At 37.8% G+C, this 14,791-nt stretch overlaps 1 protein-coding gene and 1 long non-coding RNA gene across 13 annotated transcripts in view; one reads left to right on the forward strand and one right to left on the reverse strand.

Moving 5' to 3' along the window:
* Positions 1 to 12,188, reverse strand: part of SUPT20H (SPT20 homolog, SAGA complex component) — a gene marked incomplete at its 3' end in the record, with an annotated part of 39,021 nt that extends 26,833 nt beyond the window's left edge. For 2 of the 12 annotated variants that reach the window (XM_081214481.1, XM_081214477.1), the window contains exons 1-7: positions 11,821 to 11,997; positions 9,787 to 9,882; positions 6,466 to 6,501; positions 5,753 to 5,811; positions 5,215 to 5,281; positions 2,642 to 2,771; positions 1,533 to 1,636 (exon numbers count right to left, since the gene is read on the reverse strand). In XM_081214481.1, coding sequence (XP_081070607.1) covers positions 1,533 to 1,636; positions 2,642 to 2,771; positions 5,215 to 5,281; positions 5,753 to 5,811; positions 6,466 to 6,501; positions 9,787 to 9,789 — 399 coding nt within the window. In that variant the 5' untranslated portion in view covers positions 9,790 to 9,882; positions 11,821 to 11,997. Of the gene's footprint in view, positions 1 to 1,532; positions 1,637 to 2,641; positions 2,772 to 5,214; positions 5,282 to 5,752; positions 5,812 to 6,465; positions 6,502 to 9,786; positions 9,883 to 11,706; positions 11,998 to 12,085 lie in introns of those variants that run through there. The other 10 variants (XM_081214482.1, XM_081214480.1, XM_081214484.1 and 7 more) reach the window with 8 other exon arrangements.
* A 77-nt stretch (positions 12,189 to 12,265) lies between these two features.
* LOC308605276 overlaps positions 12,266 to 14,791 on the forward strand; it is a 265,069-nt gene continuing 262,543 nt past the window's right edge. Inside the window, exon 1 of the long non-coding RNA XR_014013670.1 lies at positions 12,266 to 12,451. This is a non-coding gene — a long non-coding RNA (uncharacterized lncRNA). The remainder of the gene's footprint in view (positions 12,452 to 14,791) is intronic.

Genomic DNA, 14,791 nt, shown 5'->3' on the forward strand with positions numbered 1-14,791 from the left:
TAAACATGTAAACAAATAAACAAGGTAGCTTGAGACAGTGAATGCTACAGAGGAAATAAAACAGGGAGGGGCTTAATTTAGACTGTGTGCTCAGACAGAACTCTCTGAGGGAGTAATTTTCAGCGGAGACCTGAATCACAATAAAGGGCCAGACGTCTGGGACAGATGAGCACAAGAGCAGACAGAAGAGCAGATGAATAAGACAGGTATAAGCTTGGTGTGTTTTAATATGGAAAGAAGTCACGGACGGCTGGAGTGTAGTGAGTGGGGATGAGAACCAGGAGGTGAAGACACACAGAAAGGCAGGTGTGTTGTACACTGAGAGGACACTGGAGAACTTCAAACAGGGAACTGTGTTGTTGTTGTTTTCTGTTTTTGTTTTGCAAGCTTAATCTGGTTGTCTGTGGAAAACTGATTTCTAGGGTTCCAGAATGAAAACAGGAAGTTCAGGAAGGTAACTATAGAAGGTCAAGACCATATATTTTGAAGGTACAACTGACATTTGCTGGTGGACTGAATGTGAAAGGTGAGAGTATAGTTATCTGTCAGATTGGAAAGACTGGTAATAGAACCGGTTTGGGAGGTAAAAATAAAAAGCTCTGTTTTGTCATGGTAAGTCTGAAGAACCTAATCTACATCCCAGTAAATATGTATATTTGGAGCTTGGTGGGATGGTCATTGTGATAGAGATAAGCAAGGGATTAACTGTTATTTTTAAAAACTCATTAAGCTGTTTGAAATCATCCAGGGAGAGGGTGTTACTAAAGAACAGAATCCCTAGGGCTGAACCCTGAACGTATTTATGGGGGAACAGAGATGACAGCAAAAAAGACTGAAAGACTAGAGGGAAGAGAAAAACCAGAGAGGTGATGTCTCAGAAGCCAAAAGAAGGGTGTTTCAAGGAGGAAGTAGTTATTTACACTGAACTTTGCTAAGAGACCAACTAAGGTGAGAACAGGAAAGGATTTTCTTAGAAGTTGAGAGATGGTACAATATGCTTATATTCTTTACCTACTAGAGAGAGGAAAATAGATAATAGAAGAGAGGAAGGTTAAAGCTGCAAGACCAGGAGAAGGATCCAGAACATAAAGTGGAGAAGATGCCTTAGGAACAGCTTATTTCATCCATTTTAACAGGAAGGCAGGCAGAAAGTGTGGACAGAGATGTAGGGATGCTGGGAGGAAATGGGAGTTCCCATCTGATGGCTTCTTCTTCCTCAGTAAACTACAATAGTATGGCTGGAGAGCCAAGAAAGTAAGCAGTTTCTTCCATAATTTCTTGATTGTAGCTATAAGGAGATTTCCAGTGGATGAGTTAATTGTTATAGCAAGTTTAGAAGAATCAACTAAATCTAAACATTTCAGTAGAGCCTAAAGGATAAATATCCCACAATAAACCAATTTTCACATAGCTATGTACAATGTCTCATTTCATGTTCCATGCACTAGTGAGAATACAACTAAATACCCTTCATCACAAAACAACATGTATCTAGCAAATCTAAGGACATGTTAAAGAGAAAAATTTTGTACCTGAGATTTTTCTAGGAGATCAACCAAAATAGGAGGTAATTCTTCTGCATCCAAGTATTCAAGTAATTCCGCTTCTTCATAAGGCAGTCGAATGGTCTCAGAATCTTAATTTTAAAACATAAAGTTTCAGAAAATGATCAGCCTCACCAAAAAGGCTAGGTAATAATTTAAGTAACTTCTGATAAAAAATAAAGAGAATAAAGCCAAAAGCTCTCCTAAAGTCCTTCTTTATTTAAGTCTTAAAAATAAATCACCTTATATATTGCTAAAAAACTTGATAAACTGTATACAGTTTTAGAGCAGAAAGGAGAAAACACCTAACATACTATGGAAAACGTCGGGCACAACAATCATAGTACAAATCACTGCCAGCAGTATAGTAATCAGAATATGATAAAATTCCAACATCTGTTAACTAAAAAGTTCCTTGAAGATTGCTTAATCTAATCTGGAAGTCAGAGGGATAATCTGGTATCACTCTGAAAAATGACTACTTACAGACCAAAATTCTCTTGGTGTTATACAATTAACAACCAACACAAGAAAAAATTCTTAACTAGGTAAGTTCCTTGTAGAACTCATAGTTTCATCACTGTATCAAAAGTTAAATGCCTCTTTAGTGAAATCTAAGAGTATTTATATTTTAAAACTCTATTTTCATATTCACATTAATAGGAATAAAATGTTGAAATCTATTCAAAAGGCCGTGAATCTGCTTAACTTTGAAAGCTTCAGACTCAAAAGTATATTCAAAGCACAGAAGAAAAACATACCTTAAAACACCTGGTGCTATCTTAAATACATAAATAGCAACAGAACGAAAGGAAATTTTGACAAGTGTTTAAAAATTATGTCTTTTATAATTTAACTTCAAAGATCTCAGTCAGAATACTTCTCAAATTCCAGAAGGCTAATCACACTAGAGGTAACTTCTAATATTCTAACAAAACATCATAAAGAGAACAATTTGGAATCAAAGTCTTCTTTTATCAAGTCATCACCGACCGGAAGGACAGATCATTTAGCAGGTTAAGAAGCTACTTCTAAAAGACAGCACATCCCACCTAGCAGAGGGATTTTCGTGGCTGCTGCCCTCCGGAAGTTCTTACCTGATCCATTTTTTCCCCTGAGCATCAGAGAATATCCCTCATTTCCTGGGTATAGGTTGACCACTAAACATGACAATGTCTCCTGCATAACAAGCTTCTCTAACAAGTTCACATTTCTTCTTAATTTCTGCTTTAAAAAGAGGCAGAGCTCATGAAAATAATCCAGCATAACAAAGAATGCAATCATTTAACAAAATCAGACCTGAGTTAATCTCTGATACTCCTTCCACATCTGTGTAAACTGAATTTTGATCTATTACTATGTTTTAGGCAAATGAATTAATATCACAAAGAAAAACTAGTGATCTACATATAAAACAATAAACACACTTAAATATGAAATATGTACTGAGTACACAAGTAGCAAATATTAAAAATATTTAAAAAGGAAAACCATTAAATGTAAATATTTTTTAGAAAGATGCTGTAATGTATAATTAGTTTCTATTAAGTATAAATGTACATAAATAATTTGGGGCATTTTCTTTGGTTGTACTGTTACAGAGCACATTTCTTAAATATTTTATAGCCTAAATTAGATCCAAACAAGTTCAACAGCTCTAATCAGCTGAAATGTTAAACCCCAAAATATCTAACTGGTTAAAAGGACGTGAGTAATTTAAGCAATTTTCTGTAAATCAATTTAACAGCTCCTTAGAAACCACTTTGCTAAAAAAACCAAAAAACTATCAGGGAACCTAATACACATCAAAATCTATTATTTTAGAAATGTATATGGTTTAAAATGAAACCCACTTATAGGTATAATAAATCCTTTCATCAAATCTTATTTGTGAAAGATGTCAATAGAATATTTTTCATGATATCAAAAAACATCCATTTTGAGTATCATATTCAACGTGCATATATATATATATACACAGTCATATGCAGAAAGAAATTATAAATTCTTGATCTATAATCACCACAGAATCAAATAACTGCATTTTGAAAATAAATTTTTAAAAAGCAAAGCAAAGCAAAGTGATGGGAAGTCAGAAAATGTCTTTCTTAAAGGACCAGACAGTACTTTAGTCTTGTGGGCCATATGGTCTGTGTTGCAACTACTCAACTCTGCTATTTACCTCAAAATCAGCCACATACAAGACATAAATCAAGGGGTGCTGCTGTATTCCAATAAAAGGTCATTTACAGAAACATGTTGTGGGCCAGATCTGGCTGGTGGACAATGGCTGTCAACCCCAATTTAGCATCTTCATTTATGTATCTCTCCTATCTTAGTTCTGTCTCTGAGGCAATGGATATGCTCATTATACTGACTGTGGTGACGGTTTATGGGTGTATACTGTGAAAATTAATAAAAGGAAACCTCAACTAAAACTGGAGTGAAGGACTGCAGAGGGAGCTCTTCTGCCCCACCACTCATCATCAATTACCCCAAACAGGAAGACATCAGTTACCGATCCCACCAGGAAGAGAACTACCTTGAACTCCCAAACAGGAAATGCAACTCCTTTACTTCCCCAACTCGGGGAAGGGAGACTTTCTTCTTCCCAGCAACAAGCTCAGTGAATGGGAAAGGACTGCAGCCCAGCCAATGCAAAACACCTGTAGCTCAGCCAACAAAAAGCCATCACTTTGGCACTTTTACTTTCCTCCAATGAACTCTCATTTTTTCCTTGCTGATGATTTTCTTTCCTTGTCCTGCCCTCCTTATAATAAAAGCCTTCCATGTTGTGCAACTCCTCAGAGTATCTCTGCCAGATGAGATGCTGCCCAATTCATGAATTGTTTATTAAAGCCAATTAGATCTTCAAATTTATTCAAATTTTTTTAATACACGTCAAAACTTATAAAATGTACACTTCAAACATACTCAACTTATTGTATGTCAACTATACCTCGACAGAATCTATGGAAACCATACCATAAGATTTACTCATGGTTTCACAATCATTTTTCTCCTAAAGATTTTAAAGGTTAGATACTACTGGAATTCCACCAATTTTTTGCCTAAGAGGTATTCATTTTTAAAGACAGACAACAGAAGCTCAGTAGAGCCCTTTAAGGCTCTTACGACCTGAGGGTCCAAAAGATATCAAGAAATCAATTTCTATTACATTTCTACTGCCCATACTTTCATGCTAAATAAAAATGAATTAAGTTAACTTGGGCATAAACTAATTTTTCTGACCAAATTCACCTTTTATTATCACATCTAAATTTCCTACATATCCTGTAATAGTTTTAACTATCCAGTGCAACTCACCATGAAGAAATAGTTTAATTTTCTCCTGTCTTCAGTCTACAAATAACTTCTCAGGAAGAAAAAGATGCAAAAGATAATATATATGGTGGCTTTGCTTCTTCTAACTTCCCAGTGAGATAGTCCGTTATTCAGCAAACATGGTTCCCTTCTGCTACCTAAGTAGGTGATCTCTGCCAGGTGCCAGATTAGCCAGAGCTCTGGTTTAGCTGCAGAACTGGCTAGTCTGGTTAGAAAAGATATTTGTTCACTAACAAAAATATAAATCATCCAAATCTAATTCTTTCAAATTTCCCTCTTCCACTACATTTAAAAAGTCGTAATAACATAAAAAATGTATACTTACCTTAACCTCAGGCTCTTTTTCGCATTCTTCAATATATAAATCATGAAGTTTTTGAAATATTGATTTTCTAAAATTTAATAAACAAAGGCAGTATAAAAGTAATGTTAATATAATAATCATAAAATAAACATTTTGAATTTTCCTGTAATTTTTCCTCCAATTTCCCCAGAACTGGGGGCAAAGTGGGGCTGGATATGGTAGCTAAAACCAACCTAGAAATTTCTAATACAGTTGACCCTTGCACAACACAGGGGTTAATTATCGTATCACTTAGAGTCGGCCCTCTGTATCCGTGGTTCCTCTGCATCGACAGGTTCAACTAACCACTGACCATGAAGTACAGTATTGTCTACTACTGAAAAGCATCTGCAAATGAGTGGACCTGCACAGTTCGAACCCACATTGTTCAGGGTCAACTGTATATGCAAAGTACCCAGAACATAACATTTCTAGCTCAGTGTCTAGGAAGAATTAAATAAATGATGGCTATCATCATATTTCTGTGAGTCTAAGATATCAATTAATTAAGCATTCATACCTTCCACTAGATAGGTATTTCCTTTTAGGAGGTCTCTGTCGGGCACTTTCAATGACATACTAAAAAAGAGAAGTTTAAGAAAACAGCTTGTCTTTTGCATACTGCATGAACAACTGTATTAATAAATCATGTAAGGCTAAAAAGGCTGTTCAGTCACTCAAGTCTCTGATGCATATTAAATCATACCTTTTAGGGAAACCTACTTTATTTCTAAATATATGTTACAAACAAGTGAAATTTAAACTGCACTAAAATTTAGCACAATATTTACTTGCTATATTATAAGCAAAATCATTTAAGAGTTTCACCACTGTGATTTCACAGGTTAGCAATATTTTCAATGTTTTATGGTTGTTCAGAATATGCATAGCATACCCAATTACAAGGACTCTATATATTTGAGCTATTTTTCCCCTTTAATTGAGCAGTTAGAATATCTGTTAAAACAGAAAATTTTAGAAACTCTATGACCTGTTCAAATGTTTATTCCACTGTGTTATTCAATTTCTATTCCACAGCATTATAATCTGAGCATTCCAAGTAACAGACGATCCAAACATCATCTGGTAGTTTTTACGTATTTACAGAAAAATTTGCATACTCGTCCTAATATTAACGTACTCTTTTGACAGTCACATACGAAAATCTCTTAAAACTGAGTTCTGTCAATTAAAGACAACACTATTTCAATATGTAACTTAGTCACGCCTCACCTCCGCACGATCCAAAGCTAGTTCTAAAGCTTGTTGCTGTAAAAAGTAAATAGTGTATTTGGTAATATTAGTTATTTTCACACAAACATAATTTAATATACATATAACATTTTCTAATTAAGTGTTTAAATGTGTTTTATTTTCCAAAACAGGTCTAACATTTTTATTTCTCTCCTCCACCCACCCCATTGTATGCTCAAGATATAGCACAAAGAAAATATATGCAGTCTCAGGCACCTGAATATGACCACAAATTAGTTAAGAAATGCTACCATGATTTTCTCTGGCCATGCCTGTGCAGCTGATACAGGGCTGAGGGTTGGATATGGTAACTACTACCATTTTAAAAACATCACCATTTTAAGAGCACCATTCAGGAAAATACACTGGCCATCAGGTATGCAATTAAAGTGAAGCAAAGACTAAAATCCCTTAAGCTGCTAGGAATCCTGAAAACCGAGGGGCTTGTTATGTTGGTACCTAATATCAACTTAGAAATTCCTAATATTATGCAGAGAAACTATAATACAATGTTTCTAGGTCAGTGCCTAGCAAAAATAGAATAAATGAAGGCTATCCTTAGCATGTTTTAATGAATTTAAGATACCATCAGTTATATGCCTGAATTATTATTTAACATTAAGAAAAAAGTGCTGCCAATTATAACTGTAAGATGTCACTGACTGTAGACATATTACCACTTCAGTAATTAAAACGTAAAAGCAAATGCATCTTAGAAATGATGAAAATATAGTATTATTATTACATGTACAATTTGAGATCTACTAGTAGATCCCCATCCTTCACTGATTTCTTAGAGACCCTTATTATAAGGCAAGAGGGAGAAATAAGAAGGTTAACTGTCTTCCTCATTTGTATAGCATTCTTCTGTAATGATACCCAAGAATAAAAAGTACTAGATTTAAAAAAAAATTAAGCAAATACACCACCAATGATTTCTTTCTAGTTTTGTGGTTTGGGTATCACACAGAGTTACAGTATTTTTCATTCACAATGACAGTCATTTTTAACTTCATTGAGAGGCAAAGAATTTCATTTTTTATTTACAAGAACCTATATTTTTGTTTTATTGTGCAGACTCCAATACTTCAATCTACTAAGTTGCATGGAATAAAAGCTCCTAGCACCCACCAAAATCCCAAGAGGGTAGGGAGAAGAATAAATATTGCCAGACTTTGGAAATCATGAAAAGGTTGAAGAGACCCTGTCCTCCTAGTCCTAAGGACGGAGAATACATATGATTACAAAAATAGTTGGCCTTATTTTAATTTAATAGATCTTTATTGGCGTATAATTGCTTCACAATACTGTGTTAGTTTCTGTTGTACAGCAAAGTGAATCAGTCATATGCATACACATGTCCCCATATCCCCTCCCTCTTGAGCCTCCCTCCCATCCTCCCTATCCCACGTCTTTAGGTCATCGGTCATCGCAAAGCACTGAGCTGATCTCCCTGTGCTATGCTGCTGCTTCCCACTAGCTCACTATTTTACATTCAGTGTGTATATAAGTCGATGCCACTCTCACTTCGCCCCAGCTTCCCTCTCCCCTCCACCGCCACCCCATGTCCTCACGTCCATTCTCTACATCTGCGTCTTTATTCCTGCCCTGCCGCTAGGCTCATCAGTACCTTTTTTTTTTAGATTCCACAGATATGTGTTAGCATACGGTATTTGCTTCTCTCTTTCTGACTTACTCCACTCTGTATGACAGACTCTAGGTCCATCCACCTCACTACAAATGACTCAATTTCGTTTCTTTTTATGGCTGAGTAATATTCCATTGTATATATGTGCCACATGTTCTTTATCCATTCATCTGTTGATGGACAATTAGGTTGCTTCCATGTCCTGGCTATTGTAAATAGTGTTGCAATGAACACTGTGGTACTTTTTTTTTTTTTTTTTTTTTGATGTGGACCACTTCTAAAGTCTTTATTGAATTTGTTACAGTACTGCTTCTGTTTTATGTTTTGATTTTTTGGTCCAGAGGCATGTGGGATTCCTAGCTCCCCGACCAGGGATCGAACCTGCATCCCCTGCACTGGAAGGCGAAGTCTTAACCACTGGACGGCCAGGGAAGTCCCCAGCTGGGCTTTTTAAACAGCAATAGAACCCCTACATATCAAGCGTCTAAATGGAGTAAGTAAAAAAGTCTAAAATATGCCAGTATTTCAAAAGGTTGTTAAAATAAATTTATACCAATTTAATTTATTAAAATATCTTATGGGCAGATTTCAATGAAACTGTTTCCCAGGATTCAAGATGAGATTCTTGAGAATAAACTATTTTCCAACATAAGAACATAACTTTGAATATATACTCTTGACAAAAACACAAGGTTCTCTTAATTATTTTGGCCATAAAACCTTCAAGTAAGTTTAGATAAAAAAATTATAATAAACACAATCAAATGTATACTCTAGGACAATTTCAAATAGCCAGTCTTCTCAAGTAAATATTTAATCTTCTGATATCAAAACTTTAGAAGCTCCAGTGAGATATACTTGCATATGTAAACACTAGTATAGTTTATTCACTATTGCGTTCAAATACTTAAGAGGGAAGTGACTGGCTAATACGAATGCAAAATACAAGGCAAGGTCAGAACCCCACTGTGATAGCTTTTCTCTAACAGTGCAAGGGTATACACGCAAGATCCCAAGAAGAGAAGATATATGTTTTCTGAGGTTTATCCGATATGGTGGTTAGTGTTCATTTATTCTCTGTCAAATGCTGCTGTTTCTTTAAAACAGAAAGTGATTTTTTTCTCCTTTGTCTTTAATTCTTTAATGGCAAGAGTTAAATGCCCAGCCCTAAGTATGTTTACCGACTCTAAGTGGTAAGTAGAAATCTGCCATTAGAAGTTTAAAACTAATGCTGCTTAAATGTTATTTGCAGTAAGCAGGTTACATTTGTTGTTAAAATTTTTTTTTAAATCTAAATTAAGAGGAACTTTAAACTATGAGAAACCTATGCCCCCAAAACTATTTGTATTTATACCCATCCTTCTTGCCAATGATTTGGACTATAGTAAAGCAGACAGAAGTAATTACTTTTTAATACTTCACAAAAATAAGGACAGATAGATTATCTGTGTAATCTGGATATGATTTTAACACTGAGTTGAGAGATGAGCCCCCTATTTTGTAGAGAAGATTTTGCATGTGATTGCTAAGTAATTTCCCAGTTAGGGTAACTTGGGCAGCTCACAAGAATATTTCTGTTTCATACAGATACCTTTATCGAGATGAAGGAAGAGAACATTCTAAGAATATTAACATACTGAGCTGTAGCTTACCATTGTGGTATAAAATAGCGGTCCAAAAAGGAGAAAACTTATGTGCGTTGATGAAGTGGGGTGAAAACCGTACTTTTAGAAATCAGTCTTAGAGTACTGAAAAAGCAAAAATAACACAACCCCTATATTAACATAAAGCTCTCAAGAGATATGAGATTACTTAGTAATTAACAAGGAAAATTATTTGAGGCATATATATTTCTAATACCCTTTAAAAATAATTAGTAACAATAAAATTCATTATATGACAATCTATACCCTCATTGCTGAAAAGTTGTAACTAGGTAGGGCAAAATACAGTTTGCAAGCTAAAATCATTACTCAGTTTCTTAAAAATGTTTAACACCCAGGAGAGAATGTTTTTTAATTCTATCATCACAGTTGCTGCTTTCATTGTTACTCTGGATTATTTTAACAGCCTGCCCTCTGGCCTTGGTCACTGCACAGTTCACTTTACAAATCATACATTTCATCATACCTGCTGATAAAAGTCCTCTAATGATATTCCCCCAAATGCCCCAGGCTACATTTTCCAGTGCAGCTCCAGTTCTTCCAGCCTTTCACCTCTTCAAGCAAACAAGATACACCCCTGAAGAACCTCATTCCTCTAACACACAAGCTCTCATCGTGGCTGCACAAGAGAGTAACCTTGGGAACCTTTAAAAAGTGGGATACCCATGCTCCACCCTCCAGAGATTCTCATTAATTGGTCTGGAGTAGGGTCCAGGGATCACCATTTTGGAACTCCCTAGGTGATTCAAAGGTGCTGGCAGTTTAACTCGACTGCTATATCCTCTCTGCCTCCCACAGAAATAGTATGTTTGCTCTGAGAGTGATGCTAAATAAAGCTTATTTTTAATCTAATTATTTACCTAACTCCTTGTAACCACCCCTGTGTGTCTATACACAGCTGAGCACATCTTTAAGCGACAGAAAACACTATTTTCCGTGTTAAATTGTTTTGGTTCGCTTTGGGTGAACCCAAAGCTTAAGTTTTGCCAGTTCAGGTTTGAAAAAAAAAAAGGAGGGGAGGGGGTGGAAAAAACAGGAAAAAACCCACAAACCACCAAAAAAAGACAAGCACCATACAGGTTCCAGGAATAATCATTTAAAAAACAAATAAGACAGTAATCCTACTCTAGAAGAGCTCATGAAAGATTTAGGATGAATTTACGGTGAAAATTTTCTGACCATTGAATCTAAAGATGAAGATACACTAGGTAGAGGTGAAATGTGATAATGACTATCTCTTGTCACTAAATTGCGGGGGATGGAGAGGAAGGCTTAGTGAATTTAAACTAAGTACTAAAAAACCCAATAACCACTTACAAACCAAACATTCTGACTACATACATAATTTACTAGAACCCTGGAAGAAAACCACTGTAATTATCATCGTCTTCATTTTACAGAATAAGGCTCTCAGAACTAGTGACTTTCCCATGATCACACAACTAGACTGGAATTCAGACCTCTCTTTTTAATATTAAGATTCTTTCTCCTAAATCCTACAACCTTCCAGACCACTCAATCCAACAGCCATTTTTAGATTTTTGAAAGCAAAACATTTAAAGTAAGGCCTCGATTCTACTCAGACTAATAAAATATTTTTTCTTAATTTTGACCTATTTTTACATCATGGTTATCACCCATCGTACACGGTACTCAATCTGACTCCGAAAATCGCGCTAATCACTTTCTATTGAGAGTCCTACTTCACTGTACGCAGCCCCTGCCTGGTGGTGATTATCGGAGATGGCTTCCAGAGGCAGCTATTCGCCAAGTTTATTTCTGAACTCCCGAGAACCACGGCGAGGACCAGTAATCAATTCTGAACGTCGCCATCAATCCCACTGATTTCCCCGATCGACGTGAGTCTCCTCCAACCGCTCAAGCATTTGTCTACAACTCAGACTTTACCTGAAAAACGGCCGAACTCCACAGCGCAGCGAACTACCTTTATTCAATATGGACACCGAGAACCCCGCCCCGAAAGAAGCGCTACGCGCAATTCTTGCGAGTTTCCGGAAATACCTGTAACTGGAACCCAAGGGTCAAAACTAAGATGAAAAGCGTGACTTGGCAGCACCGCGCGAGGCAACGGAGGGACCGCCGGGAGGGCGGCTGGCTCGACCTGGCCCACCGCGTCTCCGGGGACACGGCCTTCCTCCTTCAGGCTCCGGGCCCCGGAAGCGGCGAAAAGCCACTCGGGAAGCCGCTCGCTCACCTCTGACCCCGCCCCGAATCTCGCGCGCCTACCCCGTCCGCAGGCGCGCCACCGCCACCCGCCGCAGCCCACCTGTGCGGGCCGCCGCCTCAGGATATCGCCGCGCAGAACGTGACGCGCCGACCTCGGCGCCGCGCTGCCGGCTGCGCGCCCGCCCGCCGCTCGGTCCGCACGCCCCCTTGCAGCCGCGCCGACCGCCTGTTACGGCGCCCGCGCTTCCGATTGGCGCGCTGGGCGGGCGACCGCGGGCGGAAGCGGTAGAGGTGGGAAGGCGGGGCCGCGGCCAGGAGGCTCGACGCCAGGATGCTCCCGCCTGGGGCTGGTCCCCGCGAGGCCTTTCGTGACTAAGGCCCGGTGGTGGGGCGAGGCCCACGAGCGCTTTCGCTGGCTCGGCATCCAGCTCCGTAAAACGAGAGGTAGCGTGTGGCTCTTTGTGAGGTAGGGAGCCCTGTTTAATTTCTACAGTGAAAGAAACTTGGAACAAGCTTTTCTCGCTTAGCCCATCCTCATGAAAGGGAAAGACACCATTCCTGTATTTAATAGTGCAGGCCTTGCAGCCTATGATAGTTTATCAATCAAGTGCCAATGAATTTAATACCATAAAACAAAACACCTCACTGAAGAGCTGTAAAGATTCAGGAACGGAATAACCAGAGCACATTGCAATGTCTGATTGTAATTCTGCACCTTTAAACAACTTTGGTTGTTGGGTTATAAACTTTTATAAAATGATTATTGAAGTGAAGCTCACAGAATGTGAAATGAAATACTTTTAAGTACACAATTCAGTAGGCTTCAGTACATTCACAGTGTTGTGCACCCACCAACCGTACTGGTTCCAAAACAATTTCCTCACCCTTGTTAAGCAATTACACGTTATTCTTCCCTCTCCCAGACCCTAGCAGACCCCAACTGCTTTCAGACTTTAAGGATCTACCTAATCTGGGTATTTCACGTGAATGGAATATGTGACCTTTTTGCATCTGTCTGCATTCACATAACATAATGTTTTCCAGGTTCATCCACCTTATAGCAAGTATCAGGACTTCATTCTTTTTTATGGCTAGCATTGCATCTTATTTGTGTGTATATACCTCAATTAATTCATACATCCAGCAATGGACATTTGGGTTGTTTACACCTTTGAGCTATTGTGAATAGTGCTGCTATGAATATTTGTGTCGAAGTATTGTTTTCAGTCCCTGTTCTCAGCTCTTTCTGGTATATACTGTTAAAGAAACCTGGAATCTGACAGTAATTCAAGCGGTAAAAAACCCAGATTTTATTCAGGAACTATTGCAGTAGGGAGAAGAAACATTAGTATAGAACTGGGTTCAGTTACAAAAACAGCATAGACAAGTAAGGATTTATAGCCAAGGTGGGGCGGGGAAACAGTGGGTGGAAATTTCCTAAAAGGAAATATCAGGTGTAAGGGCTGAATTCTGGCCAAACCGACTTGAAAGGATTCTTAACTGAAGGCAGACCAGGATGATCAGCTATTAACGGTGGGGGGATGAAGAATCCGATCAGATATTGAGGGTGATCAGATACCCCGGTAGGGGTTTTCTCTAAACTGACCTAGCTGGATTCTTACTACATCTGGTTGATGCAGATCCCACAAGACCGATACTAAAGTAGAGGCTAAGAGGGCTTAGAGGAGCCTGACTAAAGTTTAGTCAAGGAGAGAGTCTTTGTCAGTACCCAGGAATGGAACTGCTGGGTCATATGGTAATTCTATGCTTAAATATTTGTGCAGTCAATAAACTGTTTTCCACAGTGGCTGAGACATTTTACATACTGATAGCAATGTATGGCAGTTCCAGTTTCTCCACATCCTCACCAAAACTTTTGTCTTGTTTTGTTTTTGATCATAGCCATTCTAGCGGGTATAAAATGGTATCTCATTGTGGTTTTGATTTGCAGTTCCCTGATGGCTAATGATATTAATTGAGAATCTTTTCATGTTCTTATTGGCCATTTGTATATATTCTTTGGAGAAATGTCTACTCAAGTCCTTTGCCCATTTTTAAATTGGGTTGTTTGTTTTTTTGTTTAAGTTATGAGTTCTTTATATATTCTGGATACTAGACCCTTATCAGATATATGATTTACAAATATTTTCTCACATTCTGTAGGTTGTCTTCACTTTCTTGCTAATGTTTTTTGATTTTCAAACTTAAATTTTTGATGAAGTCTAATTTATCTATTTTTTTCTGTTGTGGATTGTGATTTTGGTGTCATATTTAAGAATCCACTGCCAAATCCAAGGTCATAAGGATTGTTGAAAACCATCTCTGCACTTCGTTTTACACAAAGCAGAAAGTGAGTTTATCACAAGGATTTCAACCTGCAAGCCAAGAAACTTGAGGCTATGGGAGCGACGAGTTCTGAGTTGCTCACAGACTAAAGAGTGTGTATAGGGTAAATGCAGAAGTAATTTGGCTTTTTCAGCTGATCCTTATTTGGATCAGTGTAGTTGTGTCAGGGGAACAAGGAAGTCCAAAGATAGCATGAGCAGACTTGGTCTTTGGGGATTGGCTGGCATCCTCTGCTGATTTCTGAGGAGGGCTGTAAATTCCTGCAACTTACATTAGGTAAGGTAAAGTTTCATTTTTCTTTAATGCACCTCTGTTGTCCAACTCCATTTTGTCCCTGATATAAGTGACTCCATTTTAGTTTTGGTTCTACAGAATTCACCCCTATATTCTTCTAAGAGTTTTATGGTTTTAGCTCTTATATTAAGTCATTAATCCATTTTGAGTTTATTTTTATATACAT

Source organism: Mesoplodon bidens (assembly GCF_964165515.1).
Source record: "Mesoplodon bidens genome assembly, chromosome: 17".
In the NCBI taxonomy this organism is placed as follows: Eukaryota; Metazoa; Chordata; class Mammalia; order Artiodactyla; family Ziphiidae; genus Mesoplodon; species Mesoplodon bidens.